We start from the raw sequence: 27,872 nt of genomic DNA on the forward strand, positions 1-27,872 counted from the left end.
AAGTTTTGTTTTGTCCTCGGTCGACGACTTTGACATTGAAAAAATCGGTACGTATGCTCGATTTTTGTTCGATAAATATATCAACCACAAACATCAGCCATGGCTTACAGGCTAATTGGCAATACTTCTCTTCCCTAGCAACCCTGCAATGAAGGCTACTTGTTGTTTACGTTGCTATAGCTAGCTAGTATGCTTTTTAAAATCGTAATTTCAGGTCATATGACTTCTGTGCGACAATTTTTAACTTGTTGTGTTGCATTATCAGTTTTTTTACACCTACGACGAGAAAACTCAGGCCCTGTCGAACTTCCGTTCTAGTTAATGCATATTAGTCCTCCGATCCCTATGAACAGGAGTCCATACAAAGTGATTAAAAAAGAATGTAACAATAGGATTCCGCAATGGCAGGACCACGCGATGCTATTTAATCTACGATGATTAATCACTTCGATGGTTACAAGGGCTACAAGAAGCAAACAACAATTATATCACATGAGTATGTCATTCCAGAATTTTCATCCTTGTCTGCCTCAGCTGGAAATTCTAATGAGTTAGAGTTAAAAAACAAACAAAGGCCGTTTACTGCGTCATTATTTTGATACAGATTTAAGCTACTTGTTACGATCATTTCATAAGAGGTCTGCGGTACACACGCTATCCCTCAATATTAATACCTAGATCTTCAATCGAGCAAGCTATGAAGGTTACATTATTCTTGGTTTATCCAACTGTAAACGTAGTGATACGGGAACCTACGATTTCACTCCATATCAATGCCAAATGCACTCACCTCCTGGCTATCTATCTGTAAATCAGTTGACGGTGACCAAAGTCCTCGCTCTTGCAGCGTGATGAACGGTTTTGCAGACCTATAACTTGCACTTTGAAACATGAGGTACGAGTCTTCGATTGTAACTGGAGCTAGCACACCAAGTTGTCGGTTGTAAGCACCATTTAAATAGTTTCTAAATATACATATTACAATGGATGATGTAGCATACAGCTTTAATTAGATACAGACTCGTCCGAAAATATAAAAAGAACAGGAATATTTCCAAAACAAGATGAGATGATCTTTCAACTTGAAGCTCAGTGGAGTCAACGTCAACGTACGGTAATTACTGATAACTTTAGCATCAGTTAAAACAATACTTCAGGCAACGCAAGGCAGATGGTTACTTCAATGTTGGACGTGTAAGCAGGCTTAGCGAATCACATGGAAGCTACGTTTGCTGAAAATCTTTACTATCAGCCAAGTTGATGTAGGGCAGCGTTAATAATCGAAAATCATCGGGAGAGGGAGGTATTACACTGGGGAGAATGAGGAAGACTTTACACTACATTTGGTTTAAAAATTAACATAACAGCTACGGCTTGCGATCGCCATACGTAACTTTTATGCATAGAGTCAAGAAAAGTTCTGGCACTCTCGCCTTACATCGGCCATTCCCTTCGTATAATTAATTGTCTTTTGCCGACCCATATTAATATACCTACCCTTTATCTCATGAACAAACGTCATGGCAGCAACTTGTGTAGTCATATCGAGGTAAACTTTTATTTGGCTTGTGTTCAGATTACTCGATGCTTTTCAATAAGATGTATAATATAATATTTAAAGCCTCATAATTTCACTCAATAACGTACCCATTGTATAGGATGTCCGTTTGTGTTACGATAAGCAGACACATGTCATGTACATGGCAATCCGAAATAGTTTTCTTTCCTCCCATCGGCAATTAGCAGGTACTCAACATTCGTGCATTATAATTATTACTACCTGCATAGATAATTTACTCACAAAGTGAAGTGAAAAAATATTTCTCTTAGACTAACTGAGCGGCAAAGGTATCTGTTTCGCGCTGTTAATAGGATCATAGCCTATGGCGGGGATAGGGTGGGGTGGGGAGGGCATTTTCCACACTGTTAATGTGTAAATTTACGTACATTTCCCAGAGCCAGCTAAGCAAGGTTCTGTCCCCCTCCCTGGCAGTTTCGTTAAGCTAGAGCCCTGTTCCCGGTTGTGTCGTGATAAGTTACAGATTATGTTTCGTTTCTCTTTAGCTGTCGACGTCTCACAGTCGCTAAGGTTAGTAGCGTGTAGCATTTCATTAATTTGCAGGTAACTATATCCTCTTGAACTTGACTATTAGGTACAGACGTATTTACAAAAAAGAGATCACTGTCTTCGACATCTCTTTCCTATTATTTGAAAACAGAGTAATTTAAATTACTACTTTCATTTTGTCGACAGGCACAGCGTCGTCTGTACATGTTACCAGCGGTAAGGCTATTTTGTGGAGCTCATTTATGACTCGAAACGTTGAACCATCTTCACCGACTGACCTTCCTTGATATAGGTCGTAAATTTCTGTTTTGTCCTCGGTCGACGACTTTGACATTGAGGTAAGTATGCTCGATTTTTCTTCGATAAATATATCAACCACAAACATCAGCCATGGCTGACAGGCTAATTGGCAATACTTCTGTTCCCTAGCAACCTTGCTATGAGGGCTACTTGTTGTTAACGTTGCTATAGCTCGCTAGTATGCTTTGTAAAATCGTAATTTCAGGTCATTTGACTTCTGTGCGACAATTTTTCACTCGTTGTGTTGCATTATCAGTTTTTTTACACTCACGACTAGAAAACTCAGGCCCTGTCGAACTTCCGCTCTAGTTAATGTATATTAGTCCTCCGATCCCTATGAACAGGAGTCCATTACAAAGTGATTAAAAAAGAATGTAACAATAGGAATCCGCAATGGCAGGACCACGCGATGCTATTTAATCTACGATGATTAATCACTTCGATGGTTACAAGGGCTACGAGAAGCAAACAAAAATGATATCACATGAGTGTGCCATGGTATTCTCTCGACCTGCATGCTATATGTTCAGGAGAAGCATCTACCATACCAGAATTTTCAACCTTGTCTGCCTCAGCTGGAAATTCTAATGAGTTAGAGTTAAAAAGCAACAAAGGCCGTTTATTGCGTCATTATTTTGATATAGATGTGAGCTACTTGTTACGATCATTTAATAAGAGGCCTGCGGTACACACGCAATCCCTCAATATCAATAACTAAAACGTAGTAGAACGGGAACCTACGGTTTTACTCCCTATCAATGCCAGATGCACTCACCTGTCCTGGCTATCTATTTGTAAATCAGTTGACAGTGACCAAGGTCCTCTTACAGCGTGATGAACGGTCTGCAGACCAACTTGCACTTTGATACATGAGGTACGAGTCTTCAATTGTAACTGGAGTTAGCACACCAAGTTGTCGGTTGTAAGCACCATTTAAATAGTTTCTAAATATACATATTACAATGGATGATGTAGCATACAGCTTAATTAGATACAGACTCGTCCGAAAATATAAAAGAACAGGAATATTTCCTAAACAAGATGAGATGATCTTTCAACTTGAAGCTCAGTGGAGTCAACGTCAACGTAAGGTAATTACTGATAACTTTAGCATCAGTTAAAACAATACTTCAGGCAACACAAGGCAGATGGTTACTTCAATATTTGACGTGTAAACAGGCTTAGTGAATCACAGGAAGCTACGTTTGCTGACAATCTTTACTATCGGTTAAGTTGATGTAGGTCAGCGTTTAAAACCAAAATCATCGGGAGTGGGTGTTACACATTTGGTTTAACAATTAACATTATATAGCAGCTACGGCTTTTGCAATTGCAATACATAACTTTTATGCTTAGAGTCAAGAGAAGTTCTGGCACTCTCACTTCATATCGGCCATTCCCTTCTTATAATTTTCTTTTGTCGATCAATATTAGTATACCGACCCTTTATCTCATAAACAAACGTCATGGCAGCAACTTGTGTAGTCATATCGAGGTAAAATTTTATTCGGCTTGTGTTCAGATTACTCAATGCTTTTCAATAAGATGAATACTATAATATTTAAAGCCTCATAGCTTCACTGAATAACATTGCCTATTGTATAAGAATTGGGATGCGAGATATCTTTTTGCGGCTATGTTATTCAGCTAAGGTTGTCACCGGATGGTTTGGGGGGGGGGGGGTAAGCTCAAACCTGGTTATTTTCAAATATAAAATCCTATCTTCACCTTCAAGGGTTCACATTGGTGTTTTTCTTCTCGGACGTTATCAAATGAGACAGAGAACTATAGTCCTGAGATATTTATATCTTTATCAAATGAGACAGAGAACTATAGTCCTGAGATATTTTATATCTATCTCATGAATATGCATTACGTGCGTAATGATATCCCTCAGTGATTCAGCTTAAAATATTGTTTCAATGACCGAGTGCGGCCTTTTGTTAAACCCTTTAAGTGACGTCATGCTAAATTCCAGAAAATTATAAAATGAACCGTATCGTTATAATGTTTTTCTCCTGGTGCCCAGAGACAGCACCAAAAAGAACAGAGGGTATAGCTGTAATGCATAATTTGTGGACAACAATTTCCATCTGACCTTGTCTTTCATGAACAAGTCTTCACAAAAAGGAACCGGTCCTGTTCAATTATCGCTTTTTATGCCTAATATGGGATGAAATAATATTAGTGTTACACTTTCGTTTTGTTAACCTGCGTGGCTAGGTGTAAGGGTTATCACACCAGCAAATCTAATTAGTGTGGCTGGCAGTTTTCGGCTGTCTCATATACTGTGTCAGTCGGAAACGACTTCAACGGTACGTGTATGCTAAAATTATAATTTCATATATCTGCACTACTATCATCAACCATAGCTGCCAGGGCTGTTATTTGTTGCCAGGCAACCCTTGTAAGCATACCACTCGACATGCTTGGCTTGTTTAGCTATGTACGAGACAGATGCGATCGTTACTATAGGATATAGGTTGTGACTTGATGAAAGATTACACAGTAAGACTATGCCTTCCCTAGAACCTTTATCGACTGACATCGGATCAAAATCTATCTGTTAGGTGTCTGATATTTGGTACGATTCAAGCACAATTGAATATTGCGGACAAAATTCATTATTTGACCCAGTGTAGGGCAACAGAGCAATCCGATGTTCATTCAGTCCCTTTTTCCTCATAAATATAACGTGCCGATGTTGACTGAATGTGTGTATGGATAGTCCATGTCTGAATTAAACGTACAGCGACACCTCGAGGTAATTCTTAACACGATTGGAACTAAATTTGGATAATTGGATATGCGCAATTTCTCAAAAATTTTAGGAATTTGTTAAATATTACACCATATTTACTAACCATCTTTAAAATTTTACTCAAAATTTGCGATGTTGTGCTCATGTTATGAGTAAGAATCATTGCATGGCTCCAACTAATGAACAATATTTATATTTGAATGAAAATATGTGAACTTGTCTATACTTTCTTTGGTACTGAAATACTAGTTTTAATCTCGATTTGTTACTTTTCCCCAGCCAAAATGAATTTTTTCGATCGATTTAAGGTTTATTTAGTCAGGGTCATTTCAAAAGTGCCCTGACTACATTTAGTGTTTATTAAGCCTCAAATTGACGAAAAAGTAAGGGACATTTTAAAAGTGCCCCGACTCAAAGTCATTAATTAGACACATTTTATGCATTTTGTGTCGTTTTTTTATGACATTTACACAAAAATACCACCTTTTCATAGAAATGAATACGATTTAAGGGATATACAATAATTGACGTGTTTTTGTTGTTTTGTTCGATGAAAACAATATTTTAATTTTTACAGTATTCTATCATTTTGTAAAATTTAAGCTGTAAAAATTTCGATTTCATCAAACTTTCGTTATATTTACTCTCATCCAATTATCCCAATTTAGTTCCAATCGTGTTTCTTGAACTTGAACTGCACACTGTCTTTGCTAGCGGAACCCAGCTAACACTGTTCATTACTGATTTCCTGATTGATATTGGATAATCAAGGTAACGTCAACGGGCCATTGTATGTTAGTCATCCCAGATTAAATGTTCAGAAAAGTGCACCATTTTATTCCGTCAACTTGTATTGTTTAGGGAAATCAATGGTTGGTTTCTTATGACACGGCCATATTTTTGACTCAGCTGGAAACTACGTCAAACATAAAATACTATTCGCCATTAGTGCCTTGCATTGCTGAATGTGTTGCCAGCAACTTCAAAATGAGATTTTTGTATTGCATGCAAAATACCTTATTATCAAGTATTACTTTGTTGGAAATCATACAGAATACACGATACAAACATTGACTATTTATTGAGAGTATGCGATCCTGCAGACAACGTTAGAGTTTCCACCGGATTTGCAAACTAGCAGAACTTGTAGGGTGTTGAAAAGATTTCGATCCTTCCAAAGAAACGTCTTTGGTTTTATCGGATTACTGATGTTCAGAAACATATTTAAGTGCTCTACTTAAAGGCTTTGCTTTTTAAACGACGTGCTCGATTTCACTGCACAATACGGACTGGTGCAGCAGGAGAAAATTAGCCCATTCACCAGACATCTTCCTGCAACTACATTTCAATTCATGTTCTAGAAGTTCAATCTCAATGACATTTCTGCAGGGGTGTTATATAATGTGTTTACGTTTTATCACATTTAAGGTTGTTATAATACAAAAGTAAAATTAATTTTCGTACGTGGTTCTTTAATATCAAACAAAATGTAATGAAGATGGAAGAAGCAATTTGCCATGAAATTTAATACGGCTGTCATTACATTGATGAATGAAAATGTTGCGTATGCTTTAATGAGTTTTGAACAGCTCAAGCACAGCCATGTTTCAAAAACAGACAACGAACTATCTAAAAGTTGGTCATTGAGGGTGTGCAAATCTAGCTAGAATTAAGGCAGGTAAACACTAGGTAAGAGAACAATGCTTGAGGCAAAGACAATTAATCCAAAGGCATGGCGACACACGGATATAAACAGACCACGAAGAAATGCTCTGTAACAAATAGTTAAATTAAAAATTTTCTTATGATTCAATCCTTTTTTGCTATTTTGACATTCGGTAAAATCTATTTGATTCTGAACGATAATGGTAAAATTGTTTGAAAATGCCCTGCTATAACTAAATGTTATATAGCGTTAACTGTGAAGAGACATGTGATAAAAATAGTATTGCCTGAATACTTCGGTTTACGTGCTCCCGCAGCAGGAGAAAATTTGCCCTCCTGGCGTCGGGCAAATTGTCACCTGCTCTCGGGCACATAAACCAGGCAAAATATATATATAATATTGCACCATATATAAGTGATCATCGTTGAGAAGGATCAGCACTCTTCGAGTTTGCCCGACAACCAGGATATTGCTGGGTATACAACTTAATCCAAAACTCATCCCTTTCCAAAAGGTACTTTAACATACAACACCTCTGCCCAACTTTTACTCGATATGCGGATATCCTTACCATATCCTATGTGGAGAAGCTTTTGCCATTTCGAATCCACGAATCCACAAAAACTATCGTTATAAAATGTGAAACTGAAATACAGATGTCTGTTTGTGTCACAACACGCAGACACAGGAACGTAGTTTTTATGCGCAGTTATTTTCCACACCATCACAGAGTTGCCAGTATTTAACATTCGTGCATATAATTATCACTGCCTGCATAGGTGGTTTTACTCACGAAATAGTACCGAGTTGGTTTTCCTGGACCAATTGAACGTCCAAGGAAAATGGTTCGCACGGTCAACGGGCCCGTAACCTGCTGTGGGGAAGGAGGAGGAGCATTTTGCACACTGTCAGTATGCAAATTTATGCACATTTCCCAAATTTAGCTCAACAGAGTTCTGCCACCTCTCCCTAGCAGTTTCGTAATTGACACGTGATTATGTTCCGATGGTCTCTTTCATTTTAGCTTTCGACGTCAGACAGGCACCACGGTGAGTAGTGTGTGGAATTTAAAGAAGACATTTGAAGATAACCATTTCCTCTTAAACTTGACTATTATGTACAGCCGTATTCGAAATAAGTACCTTTTTCGATTCCGACTCTCTTTTTCACTTTATTTGAAAACAAAATGATTTTATTTATTACTTTCATTTTGTCGACAGGCAGAGCGTCGTTTAATATACAGGTTACCAACGGCAGGGCTACTTGTGGAGCTTATATGTAACTCAAAACGTTAAACTGTCTTGACCGGTTGAGCTTCCTTGTTTTGTTTTGTCCTAAGGCGACAACTTTGATATTAAGAAAATTGTACGTATGCTCGATTTTTATTCGCTAAATATATCAACTACCAACATCGGCAATGGCTGACAGGCTTACTGGCCATACATCTCTTTCTCCGCAACCCTTTCAATATTGCTTATTGCTGTTTACATTTCTATTGCTGGTTACTATGCTTTTTAGGAATCGAACTTGGTGTGGCATTTCTTCACTCGTTGTTTTTCTTACTAGTTTATTTTGCCTTTTAATTTTACACATACGACAAGAAATACGTTCTCGCCCTGCGGAAATCCGCTCTATTTATATTTGCATATTTGTTCTCCGATCCATTTGCAAAGGAGTTCATTACAAAGTGATTATCAAAGACTGTAACCATAGAAACCCCGAAATTACAGGATCACGTGATACTGTTTAATCTACGATGATTAAATATTTCGATGGTGCCGTGGCAAACAAGCTAACAACAATGATATCACATGGGTGAGCCATTGTATTTTCACGACCTGCGTGCCGAAGGTACAGATTGAGCATAGCCCACTCTAGACTTTTACACCTTGTCTGACGCAGCTGGAAATTTTAATGACTCAGAGTTGAAAAGCAAACGAAGACCACCTATCTTGTCATTATTTTTGATAAAGATTCGAGCTTGTTTTGAGAGTCATCCCATTGAAGGCCATAGGGGACATACACAATCCCTCAATATCCATGAATAAAAATTTAATCGAGAAAGTTATGAAGATCACATTATTTCGTGGATCTGAAACCTATGGTTCCGCAACATACAATGCCAAATATACTTGAGCTAGAATAGAACACATGTTGATAAAGTTAGGGCGAGTCGTCTTCTCTGTTCTGACTCTATGTGTTTGTAAAAATCATTTGGCGGTGACCAAGATCCTTGCCTATACGGTTTATTAAAGGCTTAGCAGACCTATAGCTTGGTTTTAATACAATTTAAAATTGGTTTTACACACCCGCAAATCAGGTTGATCGATTAGTCTCTGCATGAAAGGTAACATCATTTGACCAATGATAGACCATCTTGCTAGAGAGCTCTGGGACGCCTTAAACATGTGGCTTACTTTATAAAATATAACTTAAATCTATGTTATGATATGAACTTCGATATGCTTCTCAAAATTTTGAAATGTTGCTTTTATATCATAGTTACGTCCGAAGATCAAGTTTATGACATGTCTTGGTGTCAACGGTGATTTGTGGAAAAAATATTCAAGGTTTACGGAAGTTATAATTTCAAGTTCAAAAATTCTGTCATGGGTCGATACTCATCGTATCGATATGTAGATTAGACCTATTCCAGCTACGTGCATAGTTTTAGAGTGGAAAAGAAGAACTCAGAATTATAACAACTATTTGTTTTGTCAAAGATCCCTATAAAAACGGGAAATCATGCTATTCTATGCAATTGGTTTGTTTACTTCCGCACACTCTATAGTAAAATAGCAAGCTGCTGAAAATATGTCCAGGCTTGTAAAACTGCCATTCGTCCTAGAATGTGCGAATATTAATTCTCTGGAGGGAGGCAAATTGTCTCCTGCTGCGAGGAAACTGAAAATTTCTTCGTTTTATCAAAATCACAAAGATGTACTGTAAAACAAGAGGAGGTACCGCCAGCTATGTTGACTTGAATCACATAATAAAAAATCAGGAAATTCTGAATTGAATAATGTTGAAATTCGTATCGAATAGGGTCTGCCATATTGTTTAAAGAGTGGCAACACACGAGCTTTCTTTTCATCTCAAGTCTGTCGGAATTTGTGAATGACGAAGTACAACCTACAAAATGGAACTCGGAATCCAAATAAATGATCTGTTTCTTTTCAATTCATGACTCTTTAGACCTGTCTAAAACGATCTGACCTGCTGATGCCAAGGATAGTACCAGTATATTAGAAAAAAAATCCGTTATTCTGAAGGATTTTCCTACAATGGCTTCATGACCGAAGAGAGAAAACTATTTGTAAACTTTTGAGTAGACTATTATGAACAAGAGAAGTACGTTGGACAAAGAGTTCTTTGTTCTCTTTGTTAGAGTAACGATTCCCTACTTTTACTACAAGAATAATAGGTTGACCCCAACACAGCTCTTCTGACGTTATCATTATAAGCCGCACAAAAACATACTTTTCCTGTGTGTGATGACCACAACTATTCGCTGCTCAGTGACATGAAACCAAAATGAAAGTAACAATTTTAACCAGGTTTTGTTAGAAAATAAAGCACAAAGAGGCAAGGATTACTGAAAATTGCTTTCTGTTCATCTACTTTTCACAGATAATTTAAATTTACATGAACGTCATTTTTCCAATTGGTCAATTTAAATCTTTCATTATACAAACTATTGTGTCTGTGTCACGTCAACAGAGGAAAAAGGGACCCTAACGTGACATGCCCATTATAAAGTCAGAAAGCCCGTGTCCGTGAGCTTTATAGTTAGGGTTTCTCCTCCTATTTGAAATGTTGTAGCAACAGGCGTGTGTACATCGAATATTAACATAACAGCTTTGATTGCAGTTGCATTACCAAATACGAAACTTTTTCTCGGCATAACGAGGGGTACTGTTCATGGATATATGAAACATAATTTTTACGCTTATTGTACAGAAAAGCACCGGCACTTTCATTCTTTCATCGACTATTGTCTTCAATTGTGTCTGGCCGAACCATTGTAATCTACTGACCCTCGAACTCAAGACTTATTTATAAAAGCAACTTTTTTAGTCATATCGAGCTAAATTATTTTTGGCTAGTGTTCAGGTTACTATGTGTCTGTCAATGGGATGTTTACGACCTTTCCTAACATATGCAATTGACCGGGATCGGCCTTTTGTTGAACTGTGAAAGTGATGTCATGCGACAGAAAGTTACAGAATGAAACATCTCATTCTATTCTTTGTTTTCTTTCGAACCCCGGGTCAGCAGAAGGTGAGTAGTGGGTATTACTGCAATTAATTATTAGTTACCAAACATTTCCATGTGAACTTCTCTTCCACGATTCAAGTTGATTTGACCAAAAGGAACGGTCCTTTTCGCTTCTTGCATTAAATGCCTAAATGCGGGACGACGAAAAATTCATAAGTACTCCTTTGATATCTAAACAGGTGTCTTACAGTACGAGTTACCACCAGCAAAGCTTATTACTATGACTGACAATTAGGTATTGATTCGTGCGCAGTATTGCTTTAACAGTCGAACTGAAAAACTGCACCAGGGAAATTCTTTCAGGAAAAATAACAGCAAACCCTTTAAATGCACAACTGCTATGTCCCTTATAATTTACGGTCTATGAGTTGAGGTACCGCTCTTTGACAGCAAATTCTCTTAGTAGCTGAAGCTGACACGCCAAGTTACAACGATCGATAGCCAATTCTCCACCAGTTTGTTACATTAGGTACCAGTCTTGGATCGTATAATTCTTCAGTAATGAAGCTGGCACACAAAGTTGTCGGTTGTAAGCCCACTTTGGATCTCCATCACAAAACAGTATTAGTGATGACTCAACTTTTAAATCAACAACTTAAATAGTTTCTAAATTTACATATTACAATGGGTGATTTAGCATGCAGCTTGAATTAGATACAGATTCGTCCGAAAATATTAAAAAGGGATATTTTCGAAAGAGGATGAGATAATCTTTCAACTTGAAGCTGGCGTCAACGTCAATGTACAGTGATTTCTAATAACTTTGGCATCTGTTAAAACAATACATCAGGCAACGCAGTATTGTGTGTATTCTGAAGGCTTTTCCTACAACGGTTTCATGACCGCACAACGAAACTATTTATAAAGGTATGAGTACACAATGACAAAGTCCATTTGAGATAACAAAAGAAGTCCGTCGGACAAGGAGTTCTTTGTTCACTAAGCCAACGTAATGATACCCTACTTTTACTGCAAGAATAATAGCATGACCCAACACAGAATTCTGACGTAATTATTATAAGCTGCACAAAAACGTCGCTTGTTATCACTGTTACTGTACGAAGCACATAAAACCAAAGAGAAAGTAACAATTTTAAGCAGGTTTGTTAGAAATAAGGCATTCAGAGGCAAGGATTAATTACTTAAAATGATTTCTACATTTATATCGTTCAGGCCGTCCTATTGTCAATAGTCGGATAGGTTGTGTATGTTGGCTCATGGGGCTATGTCAAATATCACCAGAATTTCGCCAACCGTACCAGTATCGTGCCAAAACGATTAACATGAACGTGCATGTACCAGATCAGTACCTGAACTGTACCTATCCTTACCGTACAGTGCAGTACCTGTACCGTCCCGTACAGTACTGTACTAGTGTCTGTATCGTACATACGTTTCCCTCTTTTTGACACGTACTGTATGCATCTTCAAGCCACAGATAATGTAAATTACGTGGACGATATTTTTCAAATTGATCAATTTTAACCTTACATTATACCCACTATTGTGTCTGTAACGGTTGCGGGGAAAAAGAAGGACCCTAACAGTATGCATGCATGCATGCAAAGATCTGGGATCAGATTTCTCACACGAGGTGGGGATATTTTGTCTCACACGAGCAGCAGGTGAGTAAGGGACAAAATATTTCAAGCTCATGTCAGAAATATGATTCCCTGTCCTTGGTGTGTGAGGTTCCTTTCTCACATCATCACAAAATGCGTTAAATTCACACTGGAAGCATCGAATGTTTTAACTGCATCTCCGACTATTCTACTCAGTGGCCATGTAGTATTCCGTGGCACTAACAGAAACTCCGTGGCGAGTTCCACTGCCGATATTTCAACTACTGCTACGGACGAGAAGTCCAACAAAAAGGAAATAGGCTATGTTCCAAGTTGCCTTTGTTCACCAGTTATTTAGAAAATTCTGCTCCCTTTTGTGTTTGTCACCAAAGACGTGCAACATTATCCAAAATTGTGACAACGCTATCGTTTTCCACTGTACTCTGACCTGCTTGCTTTGTAGTTTACGGTCCGTGTGCTACTCATCGTGCTTATTACCACACTTATACCACACGAAATCTTTAGAAATCTTTAGAAATCTTTAGATTTTCCATTTCACCAGTACGGTTGTTGCAGGCCTACATGTGATCTTCAAAGCTGATTACATACACTCCATGATTATACCTAACTTTAGCAAATTATTATACCAAACTACTTACATGTAAAAGGGTCTGAACATGTTGACTCCTATCGCAAGCCTATCAACTAACAAAAAGCCTAGTTAACTTGGTGCAGTTTATATCAATGTTTTCCTTTCATAACCATCCGCTTATATCCTCTTTGCTGGATTTAACATGTTTATTTCTTTTCTCTGCTTAGGTGAAACCTCTCTCTGTCTCAGTTGCAGTATGATGACAATATTCTGTACTTGCTACAACTATATAAAAACAGTCACAGAAGAAAATTACTCGAACTGAGCAACCTATCATCATATTGTGTGCGGATCCCTTTTCATATCCTCAAACGATGATCACAATATATTGAAACGCTTATTCCGCAACAAAATCACATGTGTTACACTTTTAGTATCATACTATTACTCTAAGAGTATAAACTGCAACTGTTACAACACTTATACCACTCCAGGTCATGTGACCTATCGTTCTTGCCATCCATTTATCCCTGAAACACGACTGGCACCTATTGTTCTTATGCAAAATAAGTAATCAGTCATACTTTTATTCATATGTAAATAAGTAATCACCACACTTTAATGAAAGAAAATCATTATCATATCAATAAAAGTGTAGTGATTACTTATTTAAATATGAAAAAAGTATGACTGATTACCAATTTGCAAGAGAACAATAGGTCAAGTCGAGATTTCTAAAGCATTCACACACATTCAATAACAAAATGAAGACAATTTGTTCTACTGATATGTTATAGCATCACATTTTATAATTCAATTTTAACTTTCTTCGGACCATGCTCAATGTAAGCAACATGATTTGTTGATGCAGACTGTCCATCTTTAGATTCGGCGTCTTCTTGGGTTGGACCAATCTTGTCTGTTTTGTTACATTGTTTTGTCGTAACTTGAGAAACTGATTTACTTACAGATTCCTCTGATTTAACACTAGATGGAGGTGGTAGTAATATATTCGACATATGCTTTTGTTGTGCAGTAGACAAACATTTGAGGCGCGTAAACCGTCATCTGATCTGTGACCTGTTTTTTCTTTGATAAGCTGTTCATCGAATCCCTGATGATACAGAGATGTTGCCGCATTCACCTGAAATTATCAAACACAAGACATATGTGACAAATATCATGGAAATAAGTACAGCCTTTTTGTAACGTTTGTGGAATAGTCGAAAGAAATTCTGTGATACTGCCGCACACACAACAAATTGTTTTGGTCAATGAATTTAATTTTATAACTTTACAGAATTCGTTTTGGGTATAAATATTTTAGTAAAGAATAAATTACCTTGCCAGAATATCCAGTGTGCTGGCAGTCTGGCCAAGCCATCTTGCACATTTGCTTTAGGTAAAGACGTATATTTTCTGGCAGGAGAACTTGATTATCCCTTTGCAAGGGTCATCGATAGTACAATCCCGTCCGGTGTTATCATCGCCAAGTACTTTTTTTTTATAAGTTGAAGTACACATCGTGGATTTTATGCGCTCCGTAGTAGCGGCTGCTCTTATAGGGCAGTTTGCCCGTGTAAAATCCACTTTGGTTGGTTTTAAGGATGTACGATCGGAAAAAGTAAAAGTAATGTCAATTTTTTCACATGGGGTTTTTTGAATACCTACATATGAGAGTAGTCCAAAACTGGGAAAAAAAGATGGGTCACAGCGCTTGTTTTTTTACAAAATGACATTAAAAATTCACGGTTTTTCACAAAATCACTAAAAATCAACAACACAGGTCATCATTTTCATATTTATATCATGATTGCATTTTTCATGTTTACACTGTAAAAGAACAAACAAATTATAAATTTAAGCTACTTTGAAGATTTTACTTACATTAAAATTGAGCTAAAAAGTCACGATATTTATTTTTTAACCAAAATTGCAACAAATATGCACAAAATTTTAGGAATGGGAGAGGGTAATTTATCAATTATTGATAGTTTCTACTAATGTCAATTTTCTCAAACTTTGCTAAGTTATAGCTCTTTTTGTGAATTTTTCAAAATCACATTTTGTTTAGTAGGTCACCGAGCTCGATTTTTCACAATTTTGCAAAATGTAACTAGGATTTATAGGTTCTGGCGATAAACCATGCTCTCCCTGATTCGTTGTGCGAAGGCGCTCTTCAAATGCTGCTGACCTGCAGTGGCCTTGTCCAGGCATGGTCATGATTCAAGCCTAATAATACAGTAAACTTTAATGAGAGGGAAATGACAGAACAAAGCAAAGACTTTCAGGTTCTTCTACTTTTTAGAGTCTATATATTAAACTTATTGCCGTGACGCTTATCGGTGGGGATTAGGTTAACTTCGCTGCAGGCTAAGTTGTCACACACTACTAGGAGCCAGGAGCTGAGGCCATGAATCGTTTCCCCAATACACGATGACAATCGTAAGGCAAGCCCACAACTGACACAAGTGTCAAGATTTTTGGCTAGTACACTCAAATCGACAATGCGACGGCCATTCTTCCATTCTCCGGTAGGTCTACTAGCGACACTATCATTGGGACTATAATACTCGTCTTTCTCATTGTCCACTACCTCAGGCTCCTCGACCTCGTGAGTAGCGAATCGGACGGACGTCACACTTCTGAATTACGCTGTACAGCTGCATTTGTTTTCATCTCTTCGCTGAATTCTCGTACCTTCCAGCGTGTTTTGAGGGCACGCTGAACATTTTCTCGTCGCGATTTTTCTCCGCAAAATAGAAATTTTCCTTTACCTGCAGTATGGAAATCCGGTCACGACATGCGATATGCGACCTGCGACTTCAAAACTGCGATCGACCTGCGTCCTGCGAGTTTGAAACATGCGACCTGCGACTTAGGGCATTTAGACCTAGGTGTAACCTGCGACTTCACAACAGCGACCTGCGTCCTGCCTGTTTGTCAAACTGCGACCTGCGACTTCACAACTGCGGGTTTAACAACGGGGTATCTGAATTGTTTTTAATTTGTCCACAGTCCCTCGTGGGCTATTCAGCTCTGGGACTATTCGCCCCATAGACGAGTGTACATAAGCGAGGGTTCTTTCTCGCTTATGTACACTCGTCTATGGGGCGAATAGTCCCAGAGCTGGATAGCCCACGAGGGACTGTGATTTGTCTCCATTTATGCCGCAACTTATCGTATAAAACCAAGATGCAATCAGTCATCGAATTGGTACTAAAATCAACCAAACTCAAAAGATTGCTGAGCAATACAGAAAACATCATCTGGCAAAGAACATCAAAAACTGAGAGAGCTGCCATACAAGTAATCAAAGTTGGCGGCATGAATTAAATAAACAAATACTCTCCTCAGACCAAACCGATTTAAAAGACCGTTTACAGCAAATATTGTTAACGAAACCATGAAACCTGAGAATGGCTAAACATAGAGAAATAAATTTATTTCTTGAAACAGCCTTCACAACATGCTTTTCAAACACCGGAAAGCAGGCATCAATATCGACCCGAAATCTATTACAAAGTCCATGAAAAATTGACACAAAACCAAAAGTTCGGATAATTGCTTTCAATGTCCAAAACATACTTATCGTTGTCAGATTAGTACAACATTTACAGTTAACATAACAAGCACTAGCAACGCTCAAAATATGCAGTAAAACAAAAATCCTTATAAGCGTCCAGAAACTCCGGTCGATGCTGGGTCATGTTGACACCACACACCGGATCGCTCACTATAGAGTCAGCCAAAAGTGACTAATTCTCTCAATAACGAATCTGGTTTCTCCTCTTCGAGGACGAAGATGACTTCATCACACAACCAAGCGGAGGGGATACAAAACAAGAGAGCGACTGATGAAGGAACCCCATTTTTAGTTCCGAACGGTTAAGACGAATCACTCAATCAACAAACCGGTTTACCGGGGACACAGATCACATGACTAGGGTCAAAGCACTATCGATTCACATGTATTCCACACAAAATAAATGCAATGATCCTTTTATTCACCATTTCGTAATATTAAACATATTGCTAGAGCCGATGTGTGGAGTTGCCCTATGCCCTCAAAGATATTCATAATGTCTAGGGCTTGGTGGGGTGCATGGTTGTATTACCCCTATTTGTAACAATCAACCCTATTTTTAACAAAATTTCATTTTCAAAAACACTTTGCCGTATATGTTGAAATATTAATAAAATATGCATATTTGTATGTTTGAGGGCAATTTTCTTTTTTTTCCTTGTCAAAACTCATTTTTCCGAAACTGCTTTTGTTACAAATTGGGTTGATTGTTACAAATAGGGGTGACATGTGTCAACCCTATTTGTAACAATCAACCCTATTTGTAACAAAACCTAAATTTCAAAGAAACTTGGCCGTATTTGATGAAATCTTGATGAAATATACATATTAGTATGTTCGGGGGCAATTTTCTTTGTTTTCCTTGTTGAAAATCATTTTTCCGAAAATGCTCGTGAGATTGAATTTCGTTGTGCAGGTTCCTAGGGATAAGAGCGCTACTCGTAAGATATAATCAAGTCGTGCAGATACATGCCAAAGGTTTGTTTTGGGGCAATTTTCACCATTTTCGGTCAAAAATGTTAAAAATCTTGTTTTCTGACCGAAATCATACTAAACCTATATGGGGTTAACTTTTGTTACAAATTGGGTTGATTGTTACAAATAGGGTTGATGTGTCAACCCTATTTGTAACAATCAACCCTATTTGTAACAAAATTTAACCAACTTGAAACAAAACCTAATTTTCAAAAAAACTTGGCCGTATTTGATGAAATCTTGATAAAATATACATATTAGTATGTTTTGGGGCAATTTTTATTTTTTCCTTGTCGAAACTCATTTTTTCCGAAAATGCTCGTTAGATTAACTTTCGTTGTGCAGGTTGCCTGGTATAAGAGGCCTACTCGTAAGATATAATCGAGTTGTGCAGATACATGCCAAAGGTTTGTTTCGGGGCAATTTTCACCAATTTCGGTCAAAAATGTTAAAAATCTTGTTTTCTGACCGAAATCATACTAAACCTATATGGGGTTAACTTTTGTTACAAATTGGGTTGATTGTTACAAATAGGGTTGACGTGTCAACCCCGTGTCAACCCTATTTGTAACAATCAACCCTATTTGTAACAAAATATAATTTTCAAAGAAACTTGGCCGTCTTTGATGAAATCTTGATGGAATATACATATCTATATCTTTAGGGCAATTTTCTTTTTTTTCATTGTCGAAACTCATTTTTTTCCGAAAATGCTCGTTAGATTAAATTTCGTTGTGCAGGTTGCCTGGGATAAGAGGCCTACTCGTAAGATATAATTAAGTCGTGCAGATACATGCCAAAAGTTTGTTTCGGGCAATTTTCACCAATTTCGGTGAAAAATATTAAAATCTTGTGTTCTGACCGAAATCATACTAAATCTTTATGGGGTTAACTTTTGTTACAAATTGGGTTGATTGTTACAAATAGGGTTGACGTGTCAACCCTATTTGTAACAACCAACCCTATTTGTAACAATCAACCCTATTTGTAACAAAATTTAACCAATTTGTAACAAAACCTAATTTTCAAAGAAACTTGGCCGTATTTGATGAAATCTTGATGAAATATACCTATTAGTATGTTTGGGGCAATTTTCTTTTTTTCCTTGTCGTAACTCATTTTTTCCAAAATTGCTCGTTAGATTAAATTTCTTTGTGCAGGTTGCTAGGGATAAGAGGCCTACTCGTAAGATATAATCAAGTCGTGCAGATACATGCCAAAAGTTTTGTTTCGGGGCAATTTTCACCAATTTAGGTCAAAAATGTTTAAAATCTTGTTTTCTGACCGAAATCTTACCAAACGTATATGGGCTTAAGGTAGCTACATACCTTTTAGACACTTTCAGATTTTATTTTTTTCTCAATTGAACACGTCCAAAACCCAATAAACTATACATTTTCTGAAAGCCCTGATATAGAGCTATCCGACCAAGCACAGTACACGGTCATTATTTGCATAAGAGTCACGTGACAAGTGTTTTGCTGAACCTTCCAAAAACCGGTTTTTCCCGCCTTATGCGAACACGCTGCAAGATTTCCGGTTGAATTTCTTCATTGACAAGCCTTGACAATATCCCACAAAACCGTGTCTGGGATTTTCTTTATATGCCTTTGTTTTTTTTAATGCGCTCTTAAAGGTGTTAGATGAAGGTGCTTTTCAAGGAATTTTAATTATCGGGCCATATAATTTGAATGGAGCCTCCGGGAAAAAATCGCAGACACGGTTTTGAAGGATATTGTCAAGGCTTGTCAATGAAGAAATTCCAACCGGAAATCTTGCAGCGTGTTCGCATAAGGCGGGAAAAACCGGTTTTTGGAAGGTTCAGCAAAACGCTTGTCACGTGACTCTTATGCAAATAATGACCGTGTACTGTGCTTGGTCGGATAGCTCTATATCAGGGCTTTCAGAAAATGTATACTTTATTGGGGTTTGGACGTGTTCAATTGAGAAAAAAATAAAAATTGTAAGTGTCTAAAAGGTATATAGCTACCTTAACTTTTGTTACAAATAGGGTTAATTGTTACAAATAGGGTTGACGTGTCAACCCTATTTGTAACAATCAACCGTATTTGTAACAGAATTTAACCAATTTGTAACAAAACCTAATTTTCAAAAAAACTTGGCCGTATTTGATGAAATCTTGAAGAATTATACCTATAAGTATGTTTTGGGGCAATGTTTATTTTTTCTTGTCGTAACTCATTTTTTCGAAAATGCTCGTTAGAAAATTGCCCCGAAATCTTACTAAACGTATATGGGCTTAACTTTTGTTACAAATTGGGTTGATTGTTACAAATAGGGTTGATGTGTCAACCCTATTTGTAACAACCAACCCTATTTGTAACAATCAACCCTATTTGTAACAAAATTTAACCAATTGTAACAAAACCTAATTTTCAAAGAAACTTGGCCGTATTTGATGAAATCTTGAAGAATTATACCTATAAGTATGTTTTGGGGGTTTTCGGAAAAATGAGTTTGACAAGGGGAAAAGAAGAAAATTGCCCCAAACATACAAATATGCATATTTTATTAATATTTCAACAAATACGGCAAAGTTTTTTTGATGAAAATTAAGTTTTGTTACAAATAGGGTTGATTGTTACAAATAGGGGTGATACACATGGTCACCGAATCGAAGTACAACAACCACAGAATAAACTAGGTCATTTCGATCTGTGAAATAGCCACCACTTTAGGAAACAACATATATAACAACATGCTTGTTGAAGTAAGCTTATCAAAACAAATTTTATTCATGAAAATCGGTGATCAGTTAATCATTGTCCCTTTGAAACCGGACTTTGATAGCAACCGAACAACAAGTAGGCCAACACAGCTGTACGTGTCTTTGAAGCTCATCTCTTTCCTAAATGACACCACCTATCACTGATATTACTTGTGACTGCTTTTCATACTCTCAATAAACACCAAATACCTAAAATCATGGATCAGGTCGTGATCTCGCAGATCGCAGTTTCAAACTCGCAGGTGGCAGCTAGGCCAGAGCACCGGAAGTCGCAGGTTGCAGTTTGACAAGCACGCAGGACGCAGGTCGCAGTTTTGAAGTCGCAGGTCGCATGTCGCATGTCGTGACCGGATTTCCATAGCAGACGACATTTTGTACAACGCAAAAACGTTCGGAACGTCACTATGCGCGCGTGGTTACTATGGATACATTTCTGCGCGGAAATCGCCGCAGTACGCTAATTTTTCCGATTGTACATCCTTAAATGGCCGTCTATGGAACTCTAGGTGGTCTCTTGGGTCATCAGATCAGACAAGCTGACAAGGTCCATCTTAACCAGTCGAAAACACGAAAATGGTATTGAAAGCCTGATGCATCCACGAGGCAATCACATGCATCTACAGATTGAATTCCTTCTCGCTAGCCAATAGCCAACAAGATAGAGTTAGGCAAGCCATTTTATTTAACCAATCAGACTAATAGTTTCCTCTACACAGGTGCATTATACCACTCTGTAGCCCTTATTCAAATGCAGATTTGCAGTTGACCAGAGCCCTTGTTCTACTTGTCTGGGATAGGTCATTCTCCCAAACTCGCATGACCTCTGTGAACCTTTCGACGTACAATGGGTCACTCCTTTCCATTGTGGGTATTCAAATCAAAAGTAGACGATTTATTGACAGTAATTTTCAAATTTTAGAGAACATTGGCCTGTTTTTCGTGGTATAAGTCGTTAATCGCAGGTGAGCTGTTACAGTTGTAATCACCACACTTATAGTCAGGAACTTGTAACTTGCCTTCGGCCTCGTGACGTTTACAAGTTCCTGACCATAAGTGTGGTGATTACAACTGTAACAGCACACCGACTCGTGCAATTAACTATATATACTAAGCACTGTTTATTTTACAGAAGTCGGCAGTGAACTCTTACCAGGTGGACATACAGATTCTGACGATATGGCATCTGAAAGCAATACAGGTGAGTTATATTCTCAAAGACATGGATGTCTTTCTGCGGAGTTTGACTTCTTGTCTAATAGAGAGATAAAGGTAATAGATAAATAATGATTATAAAACTTTAATTTGTCGTCACAATGACTACAAATGCTGATTCCCAAAGTCGGACTATACGGGGAGAACATTTACATAAGCCTCAGATATATCATATATAATATATATATATATATATATATATATATATATATATATATATATATATATATATATATATATAATGTGTGTATATGTTTGTGTGTGTTGGTGTGTCTGTGTGGGTGTCTGTGCGTGTGTTTGTCTGTGTCTGTGTGTGAAATTCAGTACTTGTCACCAAAAAGCAAAGCCAAGACTTAGGGAGGTGAATTAATGAAATTGAGCAATATTTTCTTCATAATATTGGTATATTTGTTCGTTTTCATTCTAACGCTGTGGGCTTCTTCATCACATAACAACGCGTGAAAATTATTATTTTGCAACAGGATTTTATGTGTTACACTTATAATGTCATACTAGTACAGCATAAAGATCACAAATTACTTTATTTTACAGAAGTCAGCAGTGAACGCTTGCCAAGTGGGCATACAGATTCTGACGATACGGAATTTGATAGCAAGGGTGAGTTAGATTTAAAATAACATGGATATCTTTTCATTGAGTTTGACCTCTTGTTTTGCTACAAGAAAATAGAAAAACAGTTCATAAATACAGTTGATAGAGTTTTGCCAACAATAAACTATATTACGGGCATACAACTTCCATATTGAATGTTATTCTAACGACATTTATAGGGAAAATTAAATGCTATCAGCAACTTTTATCGATGTATAGGCTGACCATCTTTCTCATTAATGGCTTTGAGGTTAGATAAATCTATTGCACTTAAGCTGTACAAAATGCTTTCTCACCGATATACTGAGACTATATCTTTTCCTGAGTACTATGCGGTTTTACATTACCTTTTTCCAGTCTCTGCGATAAGCAAAGGCCATAACAGTGACATCAAATCAATGATACATGGTTCTAATAATGTCCATTTTACAATTTCATGCCGTTCACATAGTTGCCGTACCAATACCAGAGAGCCCTACTGAAGATAAAACTTTGAAAGAAGAAGATACATCTGGTGCAAGCAGACTAAGTAAGATACATGGAAGTTGAACCTTTTAAACTTATATAAGGGCGTAAACGGATACTCTTGACGCAAAAAGCTATTTTACTGCGATCTTAGCACAGGGATTGAGAGAAAACCATAGAAATTCACCAATGAACGATTTTGAACGGATATTAAAAGTTCTCCAGTATGCATGCAATTCACAAGTAGAACACCTATACCAAGTGACCAGTACAGTCACATATAGTCTTTTATGGCATTATCTGAATAACCCATAGGCCTATAGCACGTACCGTACAATCACTCAGTCAAGCCACAATATATTTCAAAAAATGTTATTATTGTTTCTTCCAACGAACGTAGGAAATGGAAAGGAATTTGAACAGAGAAATATCACTGACAGTTCGACAAAGACTGAGCAGGAGCTACTGATGGAAAAAACCAAAGAGGATCTGGTCAGTGAAATCGAAAATCTGAGGGCAGCTAGTCTTGAAAACTGCGAAAAACAGAAGGAGCAGCTAAAAAGAGAGGTCGACAACCTGAAGTTGATGGTGCCATCTATGGAAGGTAATGAAAGGGTATATGATTCTCTGTATAAAAACAAACTATGGAAATGCCATGCACTTTTGCACAGGCTATGTTTGTATTGCCATTCTCGTATAGCTCAGTTAGTACTGATATAAACCCGTAACAATATTTCATGCTTCAACATGATATTTCTGTCTACTCGGATCTAGGTAAACGCGTTGGTATAGTAGCCACCGTGACAATCCAACATGTCATTTGTCTTAAAATTTTATTGTCTTTCCTCGATTGTTTGGCTATAACACTTAGGCCTATGTACGTGCAAGTTTTACTGAATTAAAACAAGTGAGACTTTTCAGTCTTCACGATCGACGTTATCGTCCGTGTCATCAAGGCCGATGAACAGTCAATTCGACAGTGAATCATGGCAGAATGTCGAGTCTCCAAATAACGACTTTTAATGTGCCAACAGAAAAATGCAATTCTGTTTAGTGACCACAGAAATTACACGTGTACTCTTAATTTTTTATGAAACTCTCTACTTTGAAAATATTCGTCCTAAGAAAGTTTATCGCTAGGTTGAAAATGCCGTGAATACTCAAAGGTGGGAAATGGCCTTTCAGATAATTGCGTTATACACAAAACAAGATGATATAAAATTTGGGAAAATATTATAAAATCAACCCTATGATAACTGCATTGTTCTGTAACGATTGCTGAATTCACCGAAAGCTCAAAGCTGAAACGTATGGAACGCCGTTGCTGCCTTCTGAGGTTTATTTGCTGTATTTGATGAGATGACATCAATACATGATTTAGTAATGCCTTTATATGATAAGGTAGTGCCAATATATGATTAGGTGACGCCTTTATATTATAAGGTGGTATCAATATATCATAAGGTGCTGTTATTATATAATTAAATGACATGAATATATGATTTAGTAATGCCTTTATATGATAAGGTCGTGTTAATATATAATTAGGTGACGCCTTTATATTATAAGGTGGTATCAATATATCATAAGGTGCTGTTATTATATAATTAGATGACATGATCACATCAATATATGATTTAGTAATGCCTTTATATGATAAGGTCGTGTTAATATTTAATTAGGTGACGCCTTTATATTATAAGGTGGTATCAATATATCATAAGGTGCTGTTATTATATAATTAGATGACATCAATATATGTTTTAGTAATGCCTTTATATGATAAGGTAGTGTCAATACATGATAAGTGACACCTTTATACTATGAGGATGTGTCAATATGTCATAAGGTGCCCTTGATATATAATTAGGTGATATCAATATATGATTAAGTAATGCCTTTATATGATTTGGTAGTGTCAATATATGATTAGGTGACGCCTTTATATTATAGGGTGGTATCAATATATCATAAGGTGCCCTCAATATATAATTAGGTGACAGAAATATATTATTTAGTAATGCCTTTATATGATTAGGTCGTGTCAATATATGATTAGGTGACGCCTTTTTATTATGAAGTGGTGTCAATATATCATAAGGTGCCCTTAATATATAATTAGGTGACGTTAATATATGATTTAGTAATGCCTTTATATGATTAGGTAGTGTCATATAAGGTGGTTTCAATATATCATAAGGTGCTGTTATTATATAATTAGGTGACATCACCGTCTATGAATTTCCGCAAGAGATTTCCAAGTCCTAACTCCCGTAAAATCCGTTCCATCCATTGAGATTTGAGTGATGTACCTTGCAAGAACTTATGCGTCGGGCAAAGCGAATGAAAATTTGCACGCTTAAAGAAAGTGTCCGAAGGCGTGCGCCCTCTATATAATCATATAATGACTTTAAACATAACAATAAAGACGTTACACATAATAATAATGGCGTGCACACATAATATATTGACCCTTCTAATCAATATATTTACATTAAGTTATAATATAATGGCCTTTTCAATTCATACATGTTGTGCTCTAACAATATATAAGCACTGCTTAATCATATACTGTTATTGACTCGAAATATAAAGGCATTGCCTATTCACATGTAGATGTCACCTAATTATATATTTACGGAACCTTATGATATATTGACACAACCCCATAATATAAAGGCGTCACCTAACCATATATTGACACGACATAATCATATAAAGGCATTACTAAATCATATATTGATGTCACCTAATTATATAATAACAGCACCTTATGTTATATTGATACCACCTTATAATATAAAGGCGTCACCTAATCACATATTCACACGACCTAATCATATAAAGGCATTACTAAATCATATGTTGATGTCATCTAATTATATAATAACAGCACCTTATGTTATATTGATACCACCGTATAATATAAAGGCGTCACCTAATCATATATTGACACTACCTTATCATATAAAGACATTACTAAATCTTATATTGATGTCATCTCATCAAATACAGCAAATAAATCTCAGAAGGTAACTACGGCGTTCCATAGAAACGTGCTCGTAACCTCTTATTCTATGCTTTTGATATTGTTGTCGAGTCGGATTTTCTCTACTGACAAAAAATCATTTTAATCATGTTATAATTCAAATACCCGAACCATTGATGACTGTATTACTCAGTTTTATATCGCATGATCTATTCAAGTACATGGAACATACGCCACATAGTAATTCTGCAACAGAGTATTGTTTCATTATGATTGCTTCCAGGTTACTTGTAAGCTTATTCGAACATGACAGGTTTGCAAAAGTGACTCTTGCGTCCCGGTGGTGCAGAAGAACTGACATAATTCTAAATTCGTTTAACATTCAGAGCTGTTAAGAATGCTTTGAAACTACATGAAATTAAATACCACCTTGAAACTTTTGCGAAGTAAGAGTCGGGATTGGCGGTCTTGTCTGTGGCAGCTTCGCAAGGTAATCGGGTGCCGTACGTTTTTAGTTGAAGCCCATTAAAGATTTACTGTATTCTTTCACAATCAGACACGATTGGTGGTCCCGGGAAAGACGACGGCCATTTGAACATCCAAGCGGAATAGCAATTGATGAAAACGGTGACTTGATAATTGCTGACAAGAGCAATCGAAGGGTGCAAGTAATGGGTTGGGACAACGAATGCAAACGTAAAAATGTTTTTGACAAGTACGACGAGTGGTTCAGACCACGTGACGTTGCTATGTCTTCTGATGGTACTTACTTATCGACTGATCATGGGAAAATGCAAGTTGTGGCTTTTGATAAGAATAATGAGGTTATAACCTCATTTGGTGGAGACATAAACCCCTATGGCATTACGATGACTAAGGATGACCATGTACTCGTTAACGATCGCAGTAATGACACTGTGAAAAAATACACTAAAGACGGCAAATTTTTGACAAGTTTTGGATCTCACGGTAAAGATGAAGGCCAATTTGATTTCCCATGGTCAGTCGTCGTCAATAGTAAGAATGAAATATTAGTATCTGATCAAAACAACCATCGCGTACAAATACTCAACTCTGATGGAGAATATATTGCGTCACTAGGGTCGAAAGGGTCTGGGCCAGGTCACTTAAATACTCCCTATGGTATTGACGTTGATGAGGATGATAACGTCTATGTCTGTGATAATGGGAATAGAAGAATTGTTCAGTTTTCATCAGACGGAAAATTCCTTTGCAATATCGGTGAAGGAAGGGTTTCCCCGAGGTATGTTGCCGTAAGAACGGATGTAAATCCGATGAGAGTGGCCGTCACTGACTGGGGTCAAAATTGTGTCAAAGTATTCTATGTAATGAAGCAAACGCCACCAACACCAGGCGAGGGGTTACCGTAACAGGGACAGAATTAAGTATGTGGATCTCTGTATGCATTGCAATTTGGTAAATGAGCCATTTTGTACTATTGCTATGTTTTAAGTGTACATGTGTTCAGATGTGTTCTTAGGATGAATGCATGCGAATGACGTGTATTTTTCTGACAGAAATGAAAAGAAACTCGTTAATATTTTATTGATTCATGTTCAGCAGTGACAATAATTGATATCAGCTTTCCATTGAATTTTTCTGTACACAAAATGAATCCAAAGTATTATCTTTTTGAGATAGCTATTGCAACAAGTTTTCGTACAATTGTACTCTTAGAATATTATGTTTTTAATTGTTGTTGTGGTCGTGGTTGTTGAATTCAATACTCAGAATACGTTTGTTGCTGGTGTATATTTAGAACAAAGTCAACTCTTTTTTAAATGATCTTTATTGAGAAATGTCAACAAGTTTGTGGTAAAACATAAGTTTGAGTCTGTTTTTGACTGAGTGTTGTATTTATGTGATGGAGTTATACATTTTTGAAGTAGTGTTTACACAAATCTAAAATTGTAAGTAATATAAGCACTGTAACTTGCTCGAATTAATATTTCATTTGAAATGACGAAAGGCATTGTTGTTGTTACTTGTACCTTTGGCTCCAAATGCTTGAATAAACAACTGTCTTGATATAGAAA

The 27,872-nt window shown here is 37.0% G+C and overlaps 1 protein-coding gene across 2 annotated transcripts; it reads left to right on the forward strand.

Annotated features, from left to right (window-relative positions):
* LOC139130109 (uncharacterized) lies at window positions 1-27,872 on the forward strand. 2 transcript variants are annotated; one of them, XM_070695829.1, is made up of 7 exons: window positions 1-47; window positions 8,016-8,164; window positions 21,670-21,735; window positions 22,302-22,367; window positions 22,813-22,890; window positions 23,227-23,430; window positions 26,372-27,872. In XM_070695829.1, the coding sequence occupies exons 3-7, from the start codon at window positions 21,714-21,716 to the stop codon at window positions 26,425-26,427; spliced, it is 426 nt and encodes a 141-aa protein (XP_070551930.1). In that variant the 5' UTR covers window positions 1-47; window positions 8,016-8,164; window positions 21,670-21,713; the 3' UTR covers window positions 26,428-27,872. The 2 variants fall into 2 exon arrangements, with proteins under 2 accessions (XP_070551930.1, XP_070551929.1); XM_070695828.1 differs by lacking the exon at window positions 1-47 and adding an exon at window positions 7,809-7,844.

Source organism: Ptychodera flava, chromosome 3, assembly GCF_041260155.1.
Source record: "Ptychodera flava strain L36383 chromosome 3, AS_Pfla_20210202, whole genome shotgun sequence".
NCBI lineage: Eukaryota > Metazoa > Hemichordata > Enteropneusta > Ptychoderidae > Ptychodera > Ptychodera flava.